The 25729-nt window shown below is 35.4% G+C and overlaps 2 protein-coding genes across 3 annotated transcripts; both read right to left on the bottom strand.

Moving 5' to 3' along the window:
- Positions 1–116: 116 nt before the first annotated feature.
- Positions 117–17448, bottom strand: LOC116293864 (src substrate cortactin). 2 transcript variants are annotated; one of them, XM_089030977.1, is made up of 23 exons: positions 17275–17448; positions 15733–15806; positions 14028–14080; positions 13148–13163; positions 12509–12569; positions 11895–11949; positions 11290–11345; positions 10909–10963; positions 10417–10472; positions 9529–9583; positions 9396–9451; positions 8586–8640; positions 8454–8509; positions 8289–8343; positions 8169–8224; positions 7692–7746; positions 6867–6922; positions 5731–5797; positions 5266–5327; positions 4853–4942; positions 4345–4581; positions 2864–2918; positions 117–781 (listed from the first exon to the last, which is right to left on the bottom strand). In XM_089030977.1, the coding sequence occupies exons 1-23, from the start codon at positions 17359–17361 to the stop codon at positions 645–647; spliced, it is 1605 nt and encodes a 534-aa protein (XP_088887103.1). In that variant the 5' UTR covers positions 17362–17448; the 3' UTR covers positions 117–644. The 2 variants fall into 2 exon arrangements, with proteins under 2 accessions (XP_088887103.1, XP_088887104.1); XM_089030978.1 differs by lacking the exon at positions 17275–17448 and having other exon boundaries at positions 13148–13165; positions 14029–14080; positions 15733–15750.
- Positions 17449–20153: 2705 nt separating this feature from the next.
- Positions 20154–21454, bottom strand: LOC116293860 (uncharacterized). The gene has a single exon (XM_031701351.2). The coding sequence runs from the start codon at positions 21452–21454 to the stop codon at positions 20348–20350; it is 1107 nt and encodes a 368-aa protein (XP_031557211.2). The 3' UTR covers positions 20154–20347.
- Between the last annotated feature and the right edge of the window lie 4275 nt (positions 21455–25729).

Consider the following 25729-nt stretch of genomic DNA (forward strand, 5'->3'; position numbering starts at 1 on the left):
ACCCCGTAACGAATAAATTCAGCTTAGTGTCCTTAATACAAACTGTTAAATTGTCGACAGCGTATTAAAAAAAAAAATTAATAAAGACATCACCAAGAAAAGGTTTTGCACATTCGCCTTTTTCATAATCACTCCATGATGTTTTGATTTATTGGTAATAATCAGTGAGAAAACTAAACGAGATCATATCATGCTGCTTCTTTATATTGCTTATGAGCGCATTATAAGAACATCAAGAGATTTACTGTATTGACTTGTCATACAGCTTCAAATATCATGCATATAATGTGCATAATTTACAAAATCGTCTAATTAATCTTCAGCAAAATACTTGTGGTTTTTCCCCTTAGTTACCTTTCAGAGGAAGGACGAGGAATATTAAAATGGCTAATAGTTGTCAATTGAATAAAAAATAAGCAGAAAAAATATACGTATATAATCATTTTTTTGCTATCCAGTTACAATCTCTTGACTATTAATTGCTTAAAGAGTTTTTCAAACAGCGCATTATTTATTTTTCTTAAAAAAGCATATTTAATTGATAATCAAATAGTTATGGATTGCTTCTTCCAAATCCTCTTCTGTATACTGACATGGACTTGCGGCGGTAAAAATGCCGTGCATGTACTAAAAGTGTTCGGCTGTTACTCATTCACCTCAACGTAATTGGCGGGAAACAGGCCAGACTGACCATTGCATGTACCACTCCACCATCCCTCATCAATCACTTCGATGTTAGTGATGATGTCACCGGGGTCGAAAGTGATTTCGTCTTCACCAGCTGAAAATATCAAACATTATTTAGAAGAATTATTAACATCATAATATTGCACTAGTTCGGTAAATCCTAACATATGCGGGAAAAATTATCTGTATGACTGTTTACCTTTCCTTGGGAGTTCTTTTAACTCAATGGATAAACAAAAAAATGGCCAAATCATGGGAGGTTGTTACACCATAATTGTGAGGTTGTTTCAGGAAACATGAGTCAACTAATTGCTTTTAGCATAAACCTACTAGCATACTATCACAAATCCTGCAATCTGATTGGCTAACGTACTCACTATCTATCCAGTGATAGCGAGTAGCGAAAAACAAACAAGTGCATGGTCAAGTTTCGACGAAATCTCTGCTTGTTCTCTAAAAAATCTTTAAAAATTGATTGTAGGAAAGACAATACTTTATCAAGGAAAGAAATGGAGGTTTTGAACGGTACAGATAAGTAAAAAACTGAAGAATTACAGCAATTCTAACACGAAAAAGCGGCCGTCAGATTTCGCTGAGATTTTCATGTGCAAACTTTACGACGGACAAACAACTGACTGCTGAGATAATGATGGTATTTTAAAAGAATTCCCTCAAAGAACAGAAAAAATCCAAAAGACAACTTATTCACATGTATTCAAGAAGAATTTTAAACGGTAAGAACAGGCGAAACAATAAAGAAAGTGCAAGTTAACTGACAAGAATCTTGTAAATTGAAAAATTGTAAACATGGCACGGCTTTGAATGGTCTGACAACAAAGTATTTGTAAATAAATTATTTCAGTTTATCACTCATCAACAAGAAAAATGATCCAAAGAACTGATAAGATAAAAAACATCGGAAAGAAAATTTTGACAGTAATAATAGAGACAAAAAGCTATAAAAAATAGAGCAAGTTTAAGCTTTACGTTAATACTTCGAAACGAGTTCGAAAATATGAATGAAAACAGTGCTGCCGGTTGACCATCGCTTTGTACGGTAAAGTTTTCAGTGTCATTTTTTGTTTTCAATACTATAATATTAGCTAGTAGGTTTATACTAAAACAATTAGACTACTCGTTCTCGTTTTCTATGAGTCAAATAGTCGATTAGGCGCTACGCGCCTCATCGACTATCTATTGACTCATAGAAAACTCGTAGTCTAATTGTTGATTAGTATCGTGGAATGTCTCCAGTTAATCTCGAAGACGGATATTTGAAGAATGTTAATAAATATTTCCAAATTAGTGATTGTTATAATATCTAAAAAATATATTATTATAATAATATATAATATATAAGAAATCAATATCTAATAATATCTAAAGATAAAGGAATATCTGCCCTTCACTTTTATAAGGATTATTATTAAATGATCTATTGTCTACCCTGCGTGCTGCCCAACTTTAACTCTGATTAAGATCAGCTCAAGAATGAATATTTAATCGTTAATTCAGGGGTTTTTACTCGCATTCCAGTGGCGGATCCAGGAATTTAAAATTTTGGATTCCAAAATGGCCGCCAGGCAGAAAAACCTGGTAAGCTTGGCTTCACATAAGGGGTGTTCCATTCATTCTACTGCCAGCGTAAAGAACATGCTTCACAAGATCTCAGAAAAAGCGGTTCCATGGAACGGCCCCTGGATCCGCCACTGTATTCATTTCGGTTCAGTTGCGTAATCTTGAGCCGGTCGACAACGTTCTTTGAACTGACTGTATACACCTATTTCGAAAATCGTTGTCGCACCAGGAGCGTCAAGTAACAAGCGAAGGCTCCTGAAAACGTCGGTACTTTTAATTATAATTGATTTATTCAAGGTTCATGCAAGTGGCTATAGCTCTCCACTAATTATCAACTCAAGCAGCCTTGCTTGGAGCAAAGTCAATAAATGAAAATGCACCATGAATAAACTAATTACAGCTAAAAGTACCGGCATCCTCTGCGGTCTTGGCTTGTTGCTTGAGGCTTTTGGTGCGACAATGATTTCTGAAATAGGTGTGTATAAACGTGCAACTGACTATGCAGGGGACTAGAATTAAGGAATCTTGCTCTGATTCTCAGACTGTTTTGACCAGAGTTAAATAAAGGCTGCACAACTGAGGCCAACTATTGTCTTACTGGCTTCGTAATCGTAGAGAGCAGTAGCAACAACACCATAGTCACCAGAGGAAACCTGAAATACGACAAACATACTGGTTAGCATGAGTGATTTTGCTTTCTTGGTTTTCACAGCTTTTCATTAACAAAAAAATCTGCCAGTATTAAGTGACTAGTTGTTTTTCACTCTTTTAAGGTGGCTCGATGCATGGCGTTTTCTCGGCGCGCTACCATCCAACTTCAAATCGCAACCAGACGCTCTTGGAACGTGCATTGGGTTGCCTAATGTGTGGGTATGCTTGAGCTTATTTAACACCTAATCTTTGTTATGTACCTCTATTTCGTGGGAGGGTGTGCTTTGAAACATGTTAAATGTATTTTTATGTCCGACCATATTAGTTTCAGCTCGTCTGAATTAAATAAAAAGTTAAAAATACCCTTTTCTCCTTCTTATGTGCACTTAAAGTATTTTTTAACATCCAAACCAGTGAAGTGGAATGGGACTCAATTAGTCTCTAGAAAACGGTTACTGACGTGACTAGTTTTAATAATTATACTCTCTATCTTGAATTACACAAATTACAAGCATCTTGGCCTAAAGAATCGTCACGTCTAACGAAATAAATAATATTCAAATACCAATAAGCGGCCTAATTTTGTATAGAAATGCGTTTAAATGGTTATTTACTTTTCGCTAACAGTTCTGAAGTCCTCGATCTCTCCATTATTGATTATATTCGATTCTTGAAAAAGAGTCGTCTTTTATATCCAAACCAGTGAAGTGGAACGAAACTCGGTTAGTAAAATGATTCAAAACTCAGCGTTGTTGCAAAGTTGTTGCACGTCCAAAGTTGTCATCTTTATTACCGCGTTGTAATTCGTTTTTGCAAAATTCCTATGTGTCAAAACTTCAACGTCATGCCAGATTTCTGAAAAACGCTCTAGCAGATTTTCTTCAAATTTTCTAAATCTTGAGCTAAGTACTCATCCTCAAAGATGTCAAGCGCAATTTAGGTCAAAAAATGGAGAAAATGAGTAATAAAGCAAACGCGCCAACACTTAACAGCAGTATTTTATTAATTCCGACTTCAGTAAAAACATTCTCATTCGAAAATTTCGTCTTTCCCTTAAAATCTTTAAACTTTTTATCCCCAATAAATTGTTTGCGAGCGCGTATTTGCGATTTGTAGTTACATGGTAGGGCGCCGAGAAAACCCCCATTGAGCCACCTTAAGTATTTTCGTTATAAAAAAGGAAAACCACAACTTCCCGCACATCAAGATAAACTTTGTGCGACTGGAGATTGCACAGAAATAAAGGACTAGGGACAAAAACTTTCTCCATATCAGAAAGAGCCAGTATTACGCCCATGAGCTTGTTCTGTGCCTAAGAAGTTGGGTTGGTTTGGTTTTCTTACGAAGAAAATTCCGCTGTGACGCAGGCTATTCGAACTGTTGCTATTCTCGTAGCTAGTCAATCTAAATGTTAAATATTCATTTTACCTCAGCCTGGGGCTCATCCTCTTGGTTTTCGGGTTTTGCTGGTGAAGCAGTGTCATACAAGGCTTCAGCGTCTTCTTCAGCATATCTCCTTTCTTGTTCTTGTCTTTCTGCTTCTTCAGCTTCTCTCCTTCGGGCTTCTTCTGCTTCCCTCTCAGCTTCGTCTGCTTCACGTTGGGCTTCCTCTTCTTCTCTACGCCTTTCCTCCTCCTCATTTTCTTCCTTTTCCCTAGCTGCTTCCTGTTCCAAAAAGTACAAAGGAAAAAGGTTATTAAGTAATACATCTATGCACATATCATAGGTAATGTCACTTGCTTGTAATCCCCTCCTCCTAACCCCGATGCTTCTCTTTCTTCAATTTAATGATATTTGAACTGCTTCATACATGCAAGTTTCATCTTTTTAGGGTTATTTCAAAAATAAAAAAATGGAATAAAGTTTTTAAAAATGTATTTTTTTTCGAGCATTTGCTGAAAAGGAATGTCTACTAAGCTGTTAGTGTTCCACTGACCCTTTCCTGTCTTTTCTTGGAGGCTTCTTTTTCACGTTCTTCTTTGGCTCTACGCCGTTCTTTTTCTTCTTCTGCTTTGCGTCTTGCCTCCTACAGATCAAATATTGGAACAATTAGAAGGACGAGGAATACCTTGTTTAAACAATAGACATGCTAACCCCTATACTCTGTTATCCTGGTAAATGGATTGTTTTTATTTTCATTCACTAAAACTACTCATCTAATGTTCATGAAAGTACATATTTTCTTGACGCTAAATAAACACAGATCAGATTCAACCATTTTAAATCAAACTCGTTAGATTTTTTAAGAGTGCGAGTTTTATAATTTTTCACCACTCACCGAAGGTTGCCTGGTGCATTGGTGTCTTTTAAAAACCGATAATATAGAAACTAAAGACTAAAAAAACAAACCTCTTCTTCTTGCTTCGCCATGTTCTCGAACCTTGCTCTCAGATTTCCAGCTGAACCAGAATCTGAAATTAGACAATTATGTACGAAAATCAGATGGGATGAAGGAAAACTAGGCGACACATACCGTCAGACCCTGTACATATTATTGATAACATTTTGCATTGACTAGAGTTCCTAGTTTACTATAAGTAAGCCTAAACTCATACATCCGAAGCGCGTGCGCTCTGATTTCTCGAGAATTACTTATAATTGTGTTGTGTTGAAGAAACAAACTGAATACGCCACGCGTGTGCTCTGTGCGGTTATTGGCACAACACAAGAGAAGTGTTAGGATCTTAAGCGTCGTGCTTCTAATGATCTGTTAATCTCCGCGTACTTTATAACTGCACACATCACTCATTATGGCATCCTATGTACATTGACTAGAGGTACTTGTTTAGTACAAGTATAATCCATACACCATACCTGTACGAGGTTTGGCTGTGTGGTACTCTGATTTGACTTCTTGCATGTCTTCATAACCACCAGCAGACTTTCCATAAAAAAAGAAATGCAGCACATTACACTAACTAAAATGAGTTACTAAAAAAAGATGCAAATTAACAAATTGACATCAGATTTTTATGTGTCTGTCCTCTTATTGACAATAAATTGCGTCATCACATTGTCAAAGTAGTGTGGATCCGCATACTACTTTGACAATGTGATGGCGAAATTTATTATCAATAAGAGGACAGACACATAAAAATCTGATGTCAATTTATTTTTTACAATAACAAAAACGATAAAAACTTCTCATTTTTAGCGATCAAAACATTCAACGGAAAGAGCGCGCGCTCGTTGACGTCAGCTTTATCTGTGTGTCCTCTTATTGATGATAAAAAATTACCAATCAGCGCGCGAGAAATAAGAAGTTGTTGTAAAATGATCTGTTGCACAGTTGATGGAAAAAATCGAAACGATATGAACCTTTGACAAATGATACCATTAAAAATAATAGTGTTGGTTTGTATATTAATTTTTTGAAATTCAAATTTGAATTTTTACAAAAATTGAAAAAAGGTTTCCTTTTGGTAGCGACGTCATTATTAAATTGGTTCATTGACAAATGCCTGCTGTACAGGGAAAATACTGTAAGACAAAGAAACCTGACGGTAGAACACATCAGATAAGGCAATTCAAACGTTTTGTCTTCTGCTTCAGTTTTTATAAAAGCGAAACGAAAAAGCAGTGAGACATGCGGTAAAGCAAGAACGACGGCAAGAAAGCAATTAAAAAACGAAAAATACAGCACTGGCAAATACAAACTGTCAGTCTGCACGGAAAGGAAGGATAAAAAAGCTCTGTTGACAACCGGGGACAAACAACCTTCAAATATCATCAATACTGACCCTGAAACAACCCGCTCGCATGCATGACACGACTAACTAACAGATTGAATTCAAAGAGACCTAACAAACTCTTTTTACATATGATGTCAAGTCTAGATATCAAACCTGAGACCCCAAAGGTGAGACTGGTTAATTTCGAAAGCATTTCAATTACCGCGTACTTTGTTATATTGACCTGGTACAGAATAAACTATTATATTCTTTTCCTACCTTGTCCATACGATCCTTTTGGACTCCATACTTGCCACCGAACCCCTTAGCGTAATCTGTAGCATTTAAACGATGGGAATATTATTTACAAGTTAAGATTAGTCGCCTGAAGCATAACCTTCCTTATAGACCCATGGACAAGGATTACTTAGCATTTCAAATGGAATGCCAACATTAGAAGTGGAGGAAAAATTCAGCGTTCTAACAAGTATACCTGAAAAGTTACAGCGTTTTGAAATTACAAGTACTTGCATTAGAAACTACACACGACCAACACACGACCAGGCTCGTTTTCATGTTTTTCGAATATCTTAAATGCTTGTATATCTTTCCTTTACGACCAATGAACAATACTGAAATTGTGGACATTTAGTAATTCATTCATGATCTCTCCTTTGGTAAGAAAATGATAATCCAAATCGCGAACTACTTTCCAATAGCCCATAATGCTTTATGGGGGCCGGTATGATCAGCCTTCAGCACAATGCGTGTGGTTTTTTCCTGTGATTACGCGCCAAAACTGTAACGTATTAGATGGGTGTGTGAATAATCGCACATATTTGGAAAGGGTCTATAGGCACGAAACGCGAGACATAAAAAAACTACCACCAGAACCACTAACACCATCACCAACAAAAATTACATTTCTTATTCCTCTTTTACTTTAAAAACTTAATACTTATTTCTAAAACCTCAATCCAAGTCACCGACTGGTCTTGCTGCAAGAAGTGCTATCAAGCCGTTTTTGGAATCATCACGCATGTCACATTCAACAATCCGCAGTTTTTAACATTATCATTTACCTTCTAAAGTAAAACAATTTACCTTTCTGTGACTCATGCGCATCTGTTTTTCCTTCATATTCCCATCCCACAGCAGACTACAAGATAAAAAATTAAAAAAAGAGGTTAGAAGTTTATTAAAAATGAGCATTTCGGGCCATTAAGTTTAACTGATTGGTCGGGGTGGCCAGTTTTCAAACGGTACGTGCCAGTTTTGCCCGCGACTGTCCAGTTCTGGCCCCTCGGACCGACTGGTTCGACTTAATGGAAAGCACCCTTCAATAATGGGTGAGTAAAGATGTACAAATAGTAAAGATTTGAGTGAAAATGAAAAAAAGTCCTGTTCTATAGCTACAAAGAAACCAAATGAGTCGGTGGACTTCAAAGACAGCGATATTTATCAAAGTATAAAAGGGACTATTAAAACCCTAGAGGCAAAAAGAAGAGTGCACATTACCAATCTTCACTTGTGTTAGCCACTTAATAACTGTAACAAAAACTCAATGGACACAGTAATTACCTTGTCAACTCTGTCTTTTTGTACACCAAACTTTCCTCCGAATCCTTTTGAAAAATCTTTAATAAGAAAGAAGCGGTTAGTAAGAAGAATGTATGATAGATTGGGTAGTAATGGTGCTACCTTTGGTTGAATCATGAGCCTCTGTCTTGCCTTCATACTCCCATCCTACAGCAGACTACAACGAGAATATTGCCAAGTTGTTACTGCAACTCAAACATGCATTCCCCCCCCCCCCCCCCCCCCTCAATAATAATTAACGTTATTTGAGTCCGGCAATTGACATACCTTATCAACTCTGTCTTTCTGAACACCATATTTCCCTCCAAAACCTTTTGAAAAATCTGTTAAGAGATAGAAAGTTTTCCTAATAAGAAAAGCTGTTACATGGAATATCCATTTCAAATTGTTTGATCGTACCTTTAGTGGATTCATGTGCTTCTGTTTTGCCTTGGTATTCAAAGCCCTCAGCAGACTGTTCAAGATAACCAAACAAGTTTGAGAAAATAATTTGGAAAAAGAGATGCTTATGAAATAACAGTTATGAATCTCGCGTTCTGATTGGATGGGAGATCGTGCTTTATGAGAGCACACAGAATATGCGCACACTTTCTATTTCGTCATTCCTATCCAGAATAACGGTTACTCTAATCGCATTTTATAAAAGAAATAAACAAATTGCTTGTTGTGCTGTGTGGAGTAATAAAGCACTTGGGTATTGGCAGAACACTCGAGAAGTGTTGAGAAGCACTGCGCGTGCTTTATAACTAAACACAGCACCTTCACGTGTTTTCTATTTCTTCTATGTTATTTAGATTATCAGACGAGTTTGTAATAATAAAATACAAAAGATAACTCATTTAGCTCATGTAAAAAGGGCTACTGAATCAAAGCGAACGTACTTTTAGTCAGACCTATGGGTCAAAGTGTAATCATTATGTTGTGATTTGGGAAAGGAGGGTTAGTGGTCTTAGGGATGTCAGTATCACGTGATTGATTCAAGGCTTTTTCTTTGGATTAATATCTAGTTTTCCTCCCTCCACAAAATTTAACAAGCTAAATCCCAATAATATCTGCACGTTAGCCACGTCCTGAATTTGATCAGCCAAGAGGCTGTTTCAGGGCATTGATAAGTGTTGTTTTTTCCCCTCAAAATGTGTAAAAAAATTCTTTTTTTTAATACTGTATTTAGTTTTTTCCTCATAATATGTAAATAAAAAGTAAAATTACCTTGTCCACTCTATCTTTCTGTACACCATACTTGCCCCCAAATCCCTTGGAATGATCTGTAAAGGATTTAAACATGAAAGAGTACATCACCAGAATGCCTCATTTGATAAAGCATTGGATTAAGAAAATGTACCTTTAGTGGATTCATGAGCCTCTGTTTTGCCTTCATAATCCCATCCAGCAGCAGACTATAGATAGGGTGAAACATAAAATGAATTGAAATCGTTTGTAGGTATCACCACTTTAGGCCTTAAGATTTACATGTAAAAATATTTTTGATCCGAAATATCTTGACGGGACAAGAGACATTAAAGAAACACCATTCGTTTAAAATCTTAAGAAAATTCAACGATCAAGAAGAAAATGTATCATAAATCCCGCAATTTTGGTCAAATAGGACATTTTAAAAAGTTACTTGCAAAATCTTGAAGCAACACAGCATTTTAAACGCCATCTTGTTGTTTTAAAGTGGTTAACAGTAGATAACGTTCAGAATTTATGCAAGATTTAACTCTTAGACATGATAACAAATGGTAGATTTACGAAAAAAGAACAAAATTGTAAATAATTTCTTGAATACTGAAGCGTTTTTTGTTGTTTTGTTATTAAGTAATCCCTTGCTTTCCCTTGCATAATTTGACATTCTTTCTGCATAATGCGGAAAAACGTTCCACATAATGTGAACTTTTTCTCAGCATTCTGTCAGAAGCCCTGCCTTAATAATGAACGACTGTGTCTTTTACATCTCAAGAAAAATATAGAATGTTGTCATCATTAGATGTTTTAAAAATGTTCAAATGACCAGTGAAGTACTCAAAACTGAAGTACCCGAAACTGAAATGATAAAAAGGTAAATTATACACTATGAAACGATGAAAAAACTGACGTTTCGGACGTTAGTACTCCGACGAAGGAGTATAATTTACCTTTTTATCATTACTGTTTCATTAGAAACACCAACGCAGCTCACACTAGTTTTTAGCTAGTTATATCTTCTTACCCAAAACTGATTATGATTTACCTTATCTTGGTGATCTTTCTGTACGCCAAACTTGCCTCCAAAACCTTTGGAATAATCTAGAAGACAAATTGCATATTTTAATATAAAAGATAAAAGAAAAGATAAGTTTACTTAATATGATAAAATTTAATTAATCATTTTCCAACAATTCAAATATTGTTGACTCATAATAACACACTATGACAAAAGTCTATTTAACCAACAAATTGGTATTCCGTTTGGACAAGAGGTCATTCAGCCCACATTGGCACTGCCAAGTGGTTATCAGCTTTGCACCAATAAGAATGACAGTATATAATGTGAAAGTTGAGACCAGCATGTAGATTCCTTTCTACATTATTGAACATCATGAAAAGTATATTATAATTGTGAATCACAGTGATGTGGCATATTCACCAAATTCATTATTAAATGTCATGAGGGGTGGATTTTATATTAAATAAGTCATATTCCAGAGCATGATTTGTGTAGTATCATATATTTTAAACGTACCTTTTGTGGAGTCATGTGCTTTTGTTTTGCCTTCATAATCATAGCCAACTGCAGACTTCAAATACAAAGAAAAGTCATTTATTTGCAAATACTGCCAGCAATAGGCCATTGCCCTAACCTGGCCACATCATGACCCTGCCCTTTTAAATCAAGAGGTTGCACCAGAAATAAAGATCACCTCAATATTAGTGAGGAGACAGAGCTTCAGCTAAAACGGTCAACTATATAATATTAGGGATTGAAATGGTTTCAATAGCAAAGGAAGGGTATCCTGTAGCTATGAGTTGTGTGTCAAGCCACTTGATACTGCGATCGTGTGGTTGTTACAAAATATTAAATTTTAACAGGCTTCTGTTAATAACATTTTGCATAAATTGTTACCTTGTCAACCCTATCTTTCTGTACTCCATATTTTCCACCAAACCCAGTTGCATAATCTGCATATCAATAAGGACATATTATTATTGCAACATATACTGTATGGAATTGATACAACTCAATAAAGAATCTTATTCTCAAGGGAATGACAAGTGGCCCATAAAATTATTGGAAAACATTATTGCAACACAAAGAATTAGGTTTATTGGCTGACTGTTAAAGGATTATTGGTTAAGAGTGAGTCGATTGACGACCAATAATCACCTGGTGCACAGCTGTCTGTAACATACATGTGAGTGACATGTTTGTGCCGGGCGTGGAGGATTTGTTCAATTAATAGATCAGAAACCGAATTATTACTAAGGCAGGTTATATTTTTTTTAAATATGGACCAAACAGGAGTGTGATTTACTACAAGCTTGTGGGAACAGTTTTTACTTGATTGTTGATTGCTGTTATTTCATAATGACTTGTGTGCCTACACCACCTGTTTATAGACAAAACTTGGGGGCTGTGTCTATAGTTTTCATGCTGAATATATGCCAAGACTTTTCTTGTGCAGGTGCATTTAACATCTCAAATTATTAAATAGTATTAAGACTTCATACCCTTTTGAGAATTATGTTTGGATAGCTTTGCTTCATAGTCATAGCCAACTGTACTCTGTCATTTAAACAGGGAGACATTAGTGCATAAGCATCATGTACTGGCCACTTCCTTTCAATAAACCACCCATCCATTCAATCATTCCTACATGTATTTTTTTCATACATGCATATTCATTCATTATCTTACTCAATGCCTGCAATAATACTCACGATGAAGGCATTAAATTTTGAAGGTCATTATCTTTAAAGTTGTACATTCAATAATAGACTATATTGCTTGTCTTTCTGAGCGATGCATTCTTGGGATGTTAACGAGAGGTCATGGTTTGTTGTTCTTTTGTTTGGTGAATTATTGAACTGAGTAGACAGTACCAGAATGCATTGCTGTGATAGACTAGTGATATTAATAGTCTATTCCTTGACTCATTACTTCGCTTGTCATTAATACCACCTACACATTTCTTAATTGCAAAATCAATGAACAACAAAAACAACATGCATGCATTACTAGTGAAGGGGATCTGCTGGTGGAAATTACGTTGTTGGCAATAAACTATGAAATCAATGAGGACTATAATTAATTAGCACTACATTTGTTTAACATTAAAATTTACCTTGTCTTGTCTGTCCTTTTCTACACCAAACTTTCCACCATAGCCATAAGATGATTTAGGCCTTGTGAAATTGTTAAGAGACAAAACTACTTTACACTTTGACTAGATACCGAATCAATTCTGCAATACTGTAATACAGTAGCTTCTAGATTAGCTTGATACTTTTAAGTATTAAAATTCCCTCATATAAAATAATAATATTAGTCAACATATACATGTACTCCTCTATTTGTCTCAGAAGTAAATCCTGCATGAGCTAGACAGGGTTTAGAACGAGAGATTGTTGGCCCAAAGCATTTTCTTCTTGATACTCCACTTATTTTTCTCTCACTGCAAGACTCCTGCAATTCACAGTTTATATGAGTTTATGATGTCCTAATATAGGCTTACATCTAACAGTCCAAAAATGTTATAGGGTTTGATGAAATTGATAACTGGTTTTAGGGGGAAGAATGAAGCTTCATACATGAACATTAGTAATTTAATCAATCTTAGACTTCCTTAAGGAATGAATTATATTTTTCATTATGAATTATAATATCCCCCTCCCCTTGATTTAATGTGTGTTTATATGAATCAATTAAAAATATTAAAATATTATTATTTTTTCTTAAAAATTATTCATGATGTAAAGGATACCCAGATTCCATTTCCTCTGTAAGAAAAAAAAAAAACAATTAAATCAGCCAAATATATATTTCTTTTAATTATTAATTATAAATTTATAAAGAAAACATGTATCATTTCTAGCTTTTGCATAATATTTGGTCTTTAAAAAAATTAAAGCTTTGATAAGCATATTATATATTATCATATTATTTGCCCAACCATCCCTCTCAGACTTTGGTTGCTCTCTTGAATATTTAGTTCTCCACATAATCTTTTTTTGTTTTTGCTTGACATCACAGTATATCAGTATACCCAACAACACTGGTCACCTCTATGCATGTTTAATGGGCAAGAGTAACACAACCCTCTTCCCCTCCCCATGCTCACTGGTCACCTCTATGCATGTTTAATGGGCAGGAGTAGCACAACCCTCCTTCCCTCCCCATGCTCACTGGTCACCTCTATGCATGTTTAATGGACAGCAGTAACACAACCCTCTTCCCCTCCCCATGCTCACTGGTCACCTCTATGCATGTTTAATGGACAGCAGTAACACAACCCTCTTCCCCTTCCCATGCTCACTGGTCACCTCTATGCATGTTTAATGGACAGCAGTAACACAACCCTCTTCCCCTCCCCATGCTCACTGGTCACCTCTATGCATGTTTAATGGGCAGGAGAAAAACAACTCCTTTCCTTTCCAAAGCTGAGTTGTCACCTTATGCATGTTTACTGAATTAAAACTAACTTGGCCGGCAGCAATCATGACTGGCTACTGAGCAGCTTTACACATGTACACTGCATCTTAAGCCCTGCCATAGTCATTTATAGTATGAACAAAGAACTTTTTAATTCAAAAGTGAATATCAACAGATGCTCATAACATAATTAACAATTATAGGAACTCTACCTTTTTTTACATTTTTATGATCCTTTTCTACTTGCTGTCGAAGATCCTTGATGCTATAGAATGAGAACACGTAATAAATCAAAAATGAGTGTGAGTATAACTATTTCATGGGGGATTCCAAACACCAAGAAACTGATGGTTCCAAGGTATTGAAAACTGCCACATAGTGATTAATTATCTCGAGACAGCAGACAATTATTGCTTAAAGGTACTGGAGACCTTCAGGGGTATGTTTCATTTAAGACTCTGTCTATGCAACAAAACCCCATAAACAAAAACCCCATAAGACTATTATCGTTTTACAGGTCATATGATAAAGATGTAGAAAACAATATTGTATTTTTATTTATATAAAAGTGATTTTTTAATTTGAACAATGCCGAGCCTTAAACACAAATCGGGCATGTTCCGTGTACGTGAATTAATGGAAATGGTGTTTGCATAATAGCCAAAAGAACTTTACTATGTGAATAAGCAAAAGATAATCTACAAAAGGGTATGAGCAATTTTGAGCAATTATGAGCAATTATGAGCAACTTTTCAAAGAAGCAAAATATCTAAAAAAAAGTGTGTTTCCTGTTGCATGATAAAAATGATTGGGGTTGGTAGGACAAATTTTTTTTTACTGATACAACAATGGAAATTAGCTCACTAAAAAATATTAGATGAGAATATGTGGACCGCATGGCACTAATGAAATACATGAAGATATAGAAATATAAATAAGTTATAGTGCTTGGGAACGAGGTTATTCCGGGCGAAAGCCCTTGGATTTAAATTCGGAAAAATTAATTTCCAACCTCGCTGGGAATTGAACCCACGAACTTCGGAATCGACCTTCTATTAATTATTTCGCCCGGAATAACCTCATTCCCAAGCACTATAACTTATCTATATTTCTATATCTTCATGTAAAAAATATTAGCGTCGGCAAAAATCAGCAAGAAAATTAGGGTCTGTCACGCAACAGGATCGAAACACACTTATTTTTTTGTTTGGCCTCACACCCTTTTGTAGAACTTTTATCTTTTGCTTACAGCTGCTGTATTTACATAGTGAAATTCTTTTGGCTATCGCTGCGTTAATGTCATGTCCATCAATTCACCTCTACAGAACATGCCCAATTTGTGTTTAAGGCTCAGGCATCGTTCCAAATTAGAAAATCGCTTTCAAATGATATTATTTTCAAAATCTTTACCTTTAAGACAACGTATAGTTTTATGGGGTTTTGTTTAACACATGTTGTGTAGAGAGTCTTAAGAGAAACATGCCCCTGAAGGTCTCCAGTAACGTTAAAACCAACAACAAGTTAGGGGCAGACCATTTGATAATTGAAGGGGTATTGCAAAAATGTCCAGCAAATACTTCCATACATATACATATACCACCAGTGTCCTTAATAATTTAAACTTTAGTTCTAACCATACCATGGTAAGCTAGATTATAAAAAAGCTTAAGTTTAAAATAAGGCTTAAAATAACAGCCACACAATGTCTGGCCAAGATTAGACTTTGTCCAGATAAATATTTGCCTTGTCCGTCACTATGAACCATTAAAGTTGAGCCACAAAAACAAGGTATGACTGAGCTAAATTAATTTGACCAGTGATCATGAACTGTGACTGTGCAGCCACTATTTGAGCCCTGCTGTAATGTGTAAATACTTTTACATCTAGAAACAGCTTAGTACAATAATTTTAACCTACTTCAAGGACTCTTGATGACCAGATCCTTCAATTGTTTTAGCACCCCATCTCTGTTCTTCCTCAGATACATCATTCTAGATAAATATTAAAATGAATAAACTAGTTATTTTCATGGAAACATTGAAAATAATATTAAGCAATTATCAGGACACCACAAGAATGGTGACCTTTTTTATTACATATATTTATGGAAATGCTAAAGATGCTCATTCACTCAGTTAAAAAAAACATTAATTTATCAAATGTGACATTTTTTGCTTCATTTCTACCTATGAGAACAACAACAAACATGCCGGGACAGTTTTGTTCAAGATGTGCTTATTTTGTTCCTCAAGAAAGAGTTTCTAGTTTAAATGCCTCATAGAAAACCATCTTGAAAACAGATTATTATAGTTATAAGTGCATTATAACATTTTAGTTATTTTCCACTACTAAATGACTTGTCACCTAGTTTAGGATAGGTGCAGAAATGACCCATTTTTTAAGTCATTTTATTTTCAGGTTGCAAGGTGACTGGTGCACCTAATTCTTTAGACTTTTTTTGTGTGTTTTATTTTTATCAACTGGCATGAGTTTCAGAAAATTGACATTATGTCAAATAACTGTGCACTATTAATAATAACATATTATTAAGTATTTTAGTAAACTTATCAGTTTGTACACATTCAAATAATAGTAAACTAATTAGAAATCAGTACTTGGTTCACAGAACACATGACTCTTGCTCCCCTTTCCCATCTCAACTCAGAATAGAATTATGTCATCAAATTACAAATCATGCACATGCTTGAAACCATTTTTCTTTTAAATTTTCCCCTTGCTTTTTTTAATTTAATTGTTAATTTTCTGTGGTAAAAATACAATTCCCTCCAGGTGGTATGTATTTACTTTTTTTTTGTCATCGAGCCGTCAAAATATGTTGTGGACTCCCTCAACTACACCTTGTGAGTTCACAACATTTTGACAGCTAGATGAAGAAAATCATAGTAAATAAGAGGACATACCATGTAAAACTGGAGGAAATTGGTTGAGTAAAGCCCGGTCCAGGGGGGAAAGGGGGGGGGTCATAGAGTTGATGATAGTTGCACATAGTTTCAGTACTGGAATATTTTAAATTTGAATTGGTGTACTAGTGTATGAGCATTCCTAGCTTTGGTCTCATTTTGACCTTTAGAACGACAAATCCGAGAATACACACAAAGAAAGTCTCACGATCTTAATAGGAATGCATAAAACAAATTAATAGATCTTCAATAAACCATACAAAGGGATGAAAGCTGATAATGAATCGAATCTGAAATAGTATAAAGCTTTCGTTCGTCAAGTTCGATTCTGTAAATACTTCGACTTCTTACTGACTAAAAGTCTTCTCGGGAGCTGTAAATGTTAATCAACTTCATAACTTGATAGGCAAACGATCTTTTGGTTCACATATATACAAAAATACGCTATGATTGAGGAGCTGAATCTAGTCCGGAAGGCTGACTATGAACCGAGTCAAGGATAAACATTTCCTACAGAAAAAGGTACAAAATATCTTACCACGAAGTCAGGATCAGTTTCCCAATCATCGTCTTCAGCGTTATCACCGCCTAAAGGGACATTAATGCCTGCTTGAGCCTTCCACATGATCTTTTGAAGTAAGATTGAAGAAATGTGGAAATAACTTGCTGGTTTGTATTACTTCCTGCAACCCTGCCCCCTGTCACGTGATACTAGCAAACTGACCACAGCTAGCCACTTGCACTAAAAGTTGAAAAGCGTTTTCACAAAATAACACAAAAATTTAAAAAAACGTTTGTTTTCATTTATAATTATATAGGTTATATACAACTCATAAAAAATTATATTTTCTAAAAGAAATGTGGTTTTTTTTTAAATTCTCAAGAATGCAGAATTCTCAAGAATTTATGGTACTAACCGCTGACCAAATATCACAATCGGTTGCGTGCGGAGTCGAGTCGTGAGTGATCTCACCGTTTACATAACATGCAAATAAATTAAATAATTAGGGGCTTTTAAAATTAGTCATTTAGTTGAAATTTATATATCTAGGCATTTTGATATTTTTATGTATTATGGTTTTTTATTGTTGCAGTCTCTTTAGCCTGTGGTTCATCTAGGGGAGAGGGGTGTGTGGTGAAAGAGAAGAGGGGGCTATTGGCTTGTATAACTGTTCGTAGAAGAACACCAATCAAGAAGAAAGAGTAACGACTGAATAAAAACTGCGACGACTTGTGAGCCGCATTGTACTATTGACAAGCTACATTCCCACTTCTGAAAGTGCCAACTATATTTATCGAAACACTATTTAAAAAATATATATATATTAAAAAGTACTTTAATCATTCAGAATCGGCAAAATATCTCCTTTCAACTCGATTGCATTTAGAAATGGTACTAAATTGGTACTCCGTTTATTGTTGGTCATCACTGCTAGATTGACGTGACCCTCGTGGGCCGGTAGTGGGGGGGGGGGGGGGGGGGGAGGGAGAGTGCAGAGAGTCTAATGCCAATCGACGAATTTTTAAAATTGGAAAAAGGGAGTGAGTAACAATTAAGCATTCCAGCATATGTTGTTTTGTAAGCCTCGCGCAAGTATTCTCCATATATGGAAGCAAAAGACTTAGTAGCTGATAGTTCCTGCTGTGTATACGTCGAGTGGCTGCAGGCGGTGGTCTTCACGCACCGAAAACCACGATGGTACAAATTGAAATTTCGACCCATTTGCATCTGAACGTCCAAGTGTAAACAACTAAATTGCTGTGTGATTCAATGAATATTCACTGTCTTCTTCCATATTTTTCTCAACAAATAAACTCTGATATATAACGCTTTCTAGAAAACCTAGGATAGTAAATGGGTATTGTTTGATCTACAAAGCAGAGCAGTCAGTTCATGCGCAGAGAATTGACATACTCACTTTATTCTTGACTTCTTGGCTGGCTTCAATAGCGGTTGGTGTGTTAGGGACCATCGTACCGTTTTAAACTCAAGTATAACAAGAATAGCGTATTTAAATCACTTTATTTATTTATTTATTTATTTATTTATTTATTTATTTATTTATTTATTTATTTATTTATTTATTTATTTATTTATTTATTTATTTATTTATTTATTTATTTATTTATTTATTTATTTATTTATTTATTTATTTATTTATTTATTTATTTATTTATTTATTTATTTATTTATTTATTTATTTATTTATTTATTTATTTATTTATTTATTTATTTATTTATTTATTTATTTATTTATTTATTTATTTATTTATTTATTTATTTATTTATTTATTTATTGGTTTGAAAGTAAGGAACCATCCATAGGCAGATATAAATCTAGAATACTTCAAGGTATCAGTGCAGTAATAAAAGTTGTTTTGGTACGAAGAGTGACGTGTGATGTGTCGGGCCGCCGATGCTCAATATTCGTTAAATTTTCAAACTCCAAGGCCGATTTTCACCCTTAAAGACCCATTGCCACTTACCGTGATGCACCGCGGCCACAGATGAATTTCGTGGTCCATGAAATTCAAAGATTTATATATTGAATAATAACTTGATATTAAATCCTTTTCCGACATAGCACTAAGGCACAATAATGATTCTTTTACATTCTTTTAAGAGTTTATTCAAAAGGTTAGAATTGTTTTTTCAGTGGTGACACGATTCAAAATGTAAACAAATTGTGATGCATCACGGCAAGTGGCAATGGGTCTTTAAAGGAACCCCTTTCACTTTTTCTTAAAGCTTACTATTCTCATTGGATGTTTCGTATCACGTGGAACGTGTCCAACACCGTCAGATTTGGTTGCAAGGAGTTGTAGGTGGATATCGTAGGACATTTTTTCATTTGTCCAGGTTGATCATGACTTGGTCATTGTTGAAAGTTCATGAAATATTGAATTCATATTCTAGTATTGTAGCTAGAGGGCTCGTTTTAGCCGTTCTCCAGAGCGCTGGCGACTTCTTCGTTCGAAGGATGATTGAACCTCCTTTGAGGATAATTGGGTCCCATCGTTGAGAATGATTCGGTCTGTACAGCGAATAAGTAAACCCCTTCGCGAAGGATAACTATTTCATGTTTTACTGAGAGAAATGGAAGTTGAGATTTTCAAAGTGATCAGGAACAATATCTATTGAAAGTTTATCTAATAACTAGCATGAAGTTGCCACTTATGCTCAATAATTACCCCAGTCTTTTTTCTTTTTTTTTTTAAATAATAATAATATAATAATAATACTTATTTACATTATGTACTTTGTGAAAATTTAAAGAGAAAAAGTTACTATTTACAAAAAACTAGAAAAAAACAAAATGAAAAACAAGCATTATAAAAAAGTCTAAAATTTTTTTTTTTTTTTTTTTTTAAATTTTTTTGAAGTCTTTTTTAATTAATCTATTTATCTATTGTGTTTTTATTTTTCTTATGAGCATGGCTTTAAAACAAACATAGTAATGGATTTCATGCAAGTCTTTATATATAGACCGGGTATCCAAAGTCATAGACGTGTGAGCCTAAAGCAAGGATTTGATTGGCGCAATAAGTTATGATCGAATTATTTTAAAAAACATACTTCTAGTTCTAATTTTTTTTCCTTTTAGTTTAGCTTAGGCAATGTCATTTTTCCACTTTCTTGCTTTTTCCACCTTCTCTTTCAATGCCTTTATGTGTCTCTCTTTACTTTCTAATTTGGATTTCAGTTCTATATTATTTTGTAGCTCTTGATGGTAAGATGCTTCAGCCTTTATTTTCCTTATGGCCAGTTCATCGATTTTGTTCCCCCTTTCGTTGATGATAACGTTCAATTGTGTAATAAGATTCATGCATTCGGCCTGTTTCTCGTCTCTTTCTTTTTTTAAAGATTCGATGTTTTCTTCCAGACTTAGTTGTCTATCTTCTTTGCATTTAAGTATTAGTCTTCGTCGTTGTATTTTTTCTGTTAATCTTTCAATAATAACATTTGCTTCTTTCAGCTTTTGTTCTGCAATTGCGTTATCATGAATAAGTTTGGATTTTTCCTTATTTTCTCGTTCCGTCCTGTGTAGCAAAGCCCTAAACATGTCACCATATTGAATATGATGTGAGTTCCCATGGCAACTATCTCTCGCAGAGACTCTTAAAGCTGGGTCTACTGTGAGCTCTAGCGTATGTTTTCCTTTGGTCCTTGTAGACTTAACATTTATTTCATCGTTGACTTCACTATTTAATTCGTTTTCTAAATAAAGGCTTCTATTTTTTGCAGCTGTTTTCTTTCCACTACCATGAGTGCTAAAGAATTCCATGTCAAATTGTTGGCGAGAAAGGATATCTTTTTCGACCGATGCAAAATATCTGTCTAAGGGCTCTATTACTTTTGTGTTTCGTCCATCCTGGCTCCCTAAATTTAATTTGAAAAGGCTATCCCACGTAACGGTGCTTGCTGGTGCCTTGAACGTAAGATCATCAAATTCATTGCTCAACCTTTCTCCATTTTGCACAACGTCGTCATCTCTAATTCCAGGTGAATCAACTTTATCCAACAAGCTTGACACTGGTCCTTGATTGCTATCAGTCGATCCATCGCCATTTTTTAGAGGAATAAGAGTAAACTTATCAATTTGTGTTTCACAAAACAACTCATGATGGAACTTTTCATCTCGGTTCTTTTGAGGCAAGGCACTATTAGCTAGCAAGACACCTTCTGTAGATCTTGCTAAAGTAGGCAACGAAACCATCATGGAAAAACAATAGACTGTCTCTTGGTCGAATCCTTTTCAGTTTGATTCTTTATCGGCAGTGGCTTTGTTAACTGAGTGTTAACTCGAGAACTGCCCCCATCGCTAATTATGTTATTTATCTAATGTCAACAAATAGTCCGGCAGATCCATACCAGAAATTGTAAGAAAAGTTATCCCTTGCTTTGTTTAGCTGTCCCAAAGACTAATCCTTTAAATGAATTATTTACATAAAGTAATTTTGCTTCATAGATTTTATTGAAAAAAGGTACGTCCTTTGGCTTAGTGTTCAGGTAGTAATCTTTACTTTATTGAAGTTATTATCTTTACTTAAGAATTGAAGCTATTGTTGGTCGAATATACTTCTGTTCAGCAACAAGCAACAAAGGCAATATAGCTAACGGGCTGGTGGTCAAAGCTAGTAAACCATCAAACCGTTACTAAACATGTACAAACAGCACTCATTGCTACCGAATCAATAAAGAAAATGGAATTGCTTTACCAGTGCGCAAATCAAGAAAGCCTATAGATTTGATATAATGGGACTTAGAAGTGGCTTTAGGTACAGGCTCTCGTACTGAATACGCGGTTGGAATTGAAATCTAGTGTAAGTCGTAGCTATGATATTTCAGCTGTTTGAACGCAAATATGCAGGTCTCTGAAAATATGTACAAAAAAGAATGTCGTACTAAATTGAAGTTTAACTTTAGTAATAGTGCTGATAAATATCCAACAAGTAACAGTGCTTAAAATCACTAGAATCGTAACTGCAGCAAAATTGGCGATTGGAGTTAAGCTTATGCGGATTAACGTGTAAAACCAGTTTTATCGTCAATGAACTGATTAATAACGTGGTGTTCCAAATCTTTATCGGCACGGAATCATGACTTAGCTAGGATCCTTCAATAAAGGGTGCTCTATTTGTCGAGATCGATCTATACAGTTAGTTTTCGTACTGACTGCATGTTATTCTGACATGCTTTGCCGGAGTATATCAAACAAAGGGGACTTATTTCTTTTCATCGAGCACAGTTGGTTTCCAATGCAACGCCATGTTGTCAAGGCATGAACAACACTCAGCAATGTGTGTAGAAACTTTCGACCATCCTGTAAGTCTTGGGAACGTTGCCAGAATTGATGAGTCTTCAAGTTCATTGTTGAGCAAGGAAGGCAAAGTGGGATACTTTAAAAAGGCTTTGATTCGCAATGATAACAATTTAAAATTGATAAAATCTAATGGAATAACCTCCATCAATAATCTTGGTATTGCAAACCGTATTATCAAGGACCTTAGAATACAGCTAGATGATACGAATGTCAAAATGAGGGTCACTTTTAACAGTGAAAACACTTTGCAAATGCAAGTCAAACAGATACTTAAGGAGACCAAGGATCTTCGAGAAAAGATGACTATTCTAAGAAAACACATAGAGGAATTTGTACAAACGACTGACGTTACAATCAATCGACTGGAAAGTGAAACTACAAAGTTTAAAAAGCTTGGAGATCGACTTTTTGCGGAAAATCAAGAACTAAGAGCAAAGTTATCAAGGAGAAAGGATATTGTATATTCTCTAAATGGGAAATCAAAACATCTTAACAGTATACTGTATCATATTTTGTTGGCTAAAACATCAAAAAATGCCATAAAATACTGGAGAACATCGTACAAACAGTGTATCCGAAATGTTTCTATTTTCAACAATAAAGTTCAATTGTGTGAACCATTTGAATGTCTGATATATATACGAGAATGACTATAATTGGCAAACTAATTGCTGCATATACAGCTATCAGTTAAAACTAAGGTTGGTGAAGGTTGGTTTTTGCATACCAAGTCCGAACTGACTGTACTATGGTTGATGTCAATCCGATAAGCGAGAGGACACAACCATATGAACTTTTTCCAAACTTTGTCTGCACGTGTTTACGTTTTCAGAATAAACTCTTCTGTGTTTACATTTTGTTTATTTACTCTCTCTTATCTCGCTCAGTTAACAAGCTTCAGAAAAACTAGCATTTTTAATTTTTTGAATTGAATAGCCATAGGAAAACATAAAATACATTTCAAGCTTAGTAACATGCAACATGCAACATGCAACATGCAACATGCAACATGCAACATGCAACATGCAACATGCAACATGCAACATGCAACATGCAACATGCAACATGCAACATGCAACATGCAACATGCAACATGCAACATGCAACATGCAACATGCAACATGCAACATGCATGAAATAGCTGTATACTGATCTGGTCGTATAAACTGGCCAACGCCTCCGTGCTCAGTCATCGTAGTCGATTACGCGGTTCATATCTGGGCGGGTATGTCTTTGAAGACAAAAGGAAACCTTGATATCTAATATTTTGTTTATTCAAACCCATTGCAGTTTAAAAAACTAAGTTACAGGTTGATGTATTTAGTCATAAAATAAATAAATATAAATAATATCTATATTCGACATATAATTCATACTTTTGTATAACAATGCTAAAACAAAGGGCGATTTTGATAGTGTTAATCCAGACAGAGATCTTGGAATCTAACTGTAACAAAATTCTTAAAACGTTCAGTATTCAACTAAACACAATTCTAGGCCATGCGAAGTATCGCGCCAGAACGCAAAGCCATCGGTAGGTGTAACTTGTACGGTTCTGTTGTGAAGCTAGTAGGTAAATCGTGTGCGATAATTTCGGCCTTTGATGTACTTCGGTAAGAGATCCATTCAGTGGTAGGAGGGTCGGAAACTGAAAGCCGAAACATTAGAGTTATGTGTCAAAATGATATTAATTTAATTAGTCTCACCGCGCGGAACCAATTACATCCAATACTTCGTGCCATAAATACACACGGCAAGTAATTGCTTAACTTAATTTGTTATTGGCCTGTAGTCAGTATTAGATGTTCTTTTTTCCTTCCTGCCCAGTACATTCACACCGTTTATATATACTTCAAGCATACAGCGAGAAAAGACTGGAAGCTATAATTGACAGGCTTCTTTCATCATCCCACTCTGAATTATTGGAAGAAAAATTTTCACACGAATATTTATACCCATTTTACTGCTACAGCTGAATATAGGAAGATGGTTTTATTCAAAGTAAGATGCTCTCGAAATAACCCGGGGCTAATAATTACGTGTGGATTGAATTAAATGGATGATATGCTATACTAGTGTTTATGATATTGGCATGCCTCATGTTTATCTAACGTTCCAGTTGTTGAGGTTCGACAACGTGCACTTCAAGTCTTTGATCTTTTCTTCTTTCTTTAGAGCTTCCTCAGACATCAGCCTATTTTCCTCTCGCGTTACATTCTCAAGGTTTTTGTACTTTTGAATGTTCGATTTCAATTTACAGATACTTTGGTCTTGATCTTTACGTAGCAGTTGTGTCTGCGTGAAAGCAGCAGCGCATTGGTTTTCCACCACTTCCAGCTGTTTCTTTACTATTAACTTCAAATGTTCGAGATGTTTCTGTCTTGCTCTTAGCTTTTTCATTGAATTTTCTTGCTGCTTTAACCGGTACTTCAATTCTTCGATTACAAAACCAGCAATAATCAGTTTATTTTTAGTTTCTTGGTAATTATTCATACACAAGCGAAGCTGGCTTAAACCGTTCGGCCCGAATCCTTTGGCTGCCTATTCTTTTACTCTACCTCTCTTTCTTCTTCTCCTCCTCTTTTTTATCCTCTTCCTTTTCTTTTTCTTCACGCTCCCTCTATTTTCACTCATTTCGAAGTTAACGTTATGTAATATTATGGGAATGAATATATCAAATTGAAACTAGCTTAGCTCAAATTAATTATTCTTACTTAACAAAAATGAGACAATATTTGGCTCAAAAAGCGTTTAGTTGCGATAGATTTTGGGCCTTGAAGCGGGATTCCGTTTGTTAAATTGTTAAAACCAACCTACAAACCAAACGACCAACCAGCCAATATCAAACCCCCACCAACACCAACTCATCAAAATACCAACCCACCATCACCAACCCACCATCACCAACCCACCATCACCAACCCACCATCACCAACCCACCATCACCAACCCACCATCACCAACCCACCATCACCAACCCACCATCACCAACCCACCAATAACCCACCGAAACAAATCCACCATCACCAACCCACCATCACCAACCCACCAATAACCTACCATCACCAACCCACCATCACCAATCTACCATCACAAATCCACCATCACCAACCCACCATCACCAACCCACCATCACCAACCCACCATCACCAACCCACCATCACCAAC

Source organism: Actinia tenebrosa, unplaced genomic scaffold, assembly GCF_029948245.1.
Source record: "Actinia tenebrosa isolate PJP-AT-01 unplaced genomic scaffold, QUT_ActTen_1.0 PGA_scaffold16__25_contigs__length_10494907, whole genome shotgun sequence".
Taxonomy (NCBI): Eukaryota; Metazoa; Cnidaria; class Anthozoa; order Actiniaria; family Actiniidae; genus Actinia; species Actinia tenebrosa.

Coding starts and splice junctions, on each gene's coding strand:
- LOC116293864 (XM_089030977.1), bottom strand. CDS start 17,361: ATGTGGAAGGCTCAAGCAGGCATTAATGTCCCTTTAGGCGGTGATAAC. Junction 9,584..10,416: donor AGAAAGATCACCAAGATAAG/GTAAATCATAAT, acceptor CCCTATCTATAG/TCTGCTGCTGGATGGGATTA. Junction 7,747..8,168: donor AAAAAGACAGAGTTGACAAG/GTAATTACTGTG, acceptor TTTATCTTGTAG/TCTGCTGTGGGATGGGAATA.
- LOC116293860 (XM_031701351.2), bottom strand. CDS start 21,454: ATGGTTTCGTTGCCTACTTTAGCAAGATCTACAGAAGGTGTCTTGCTA.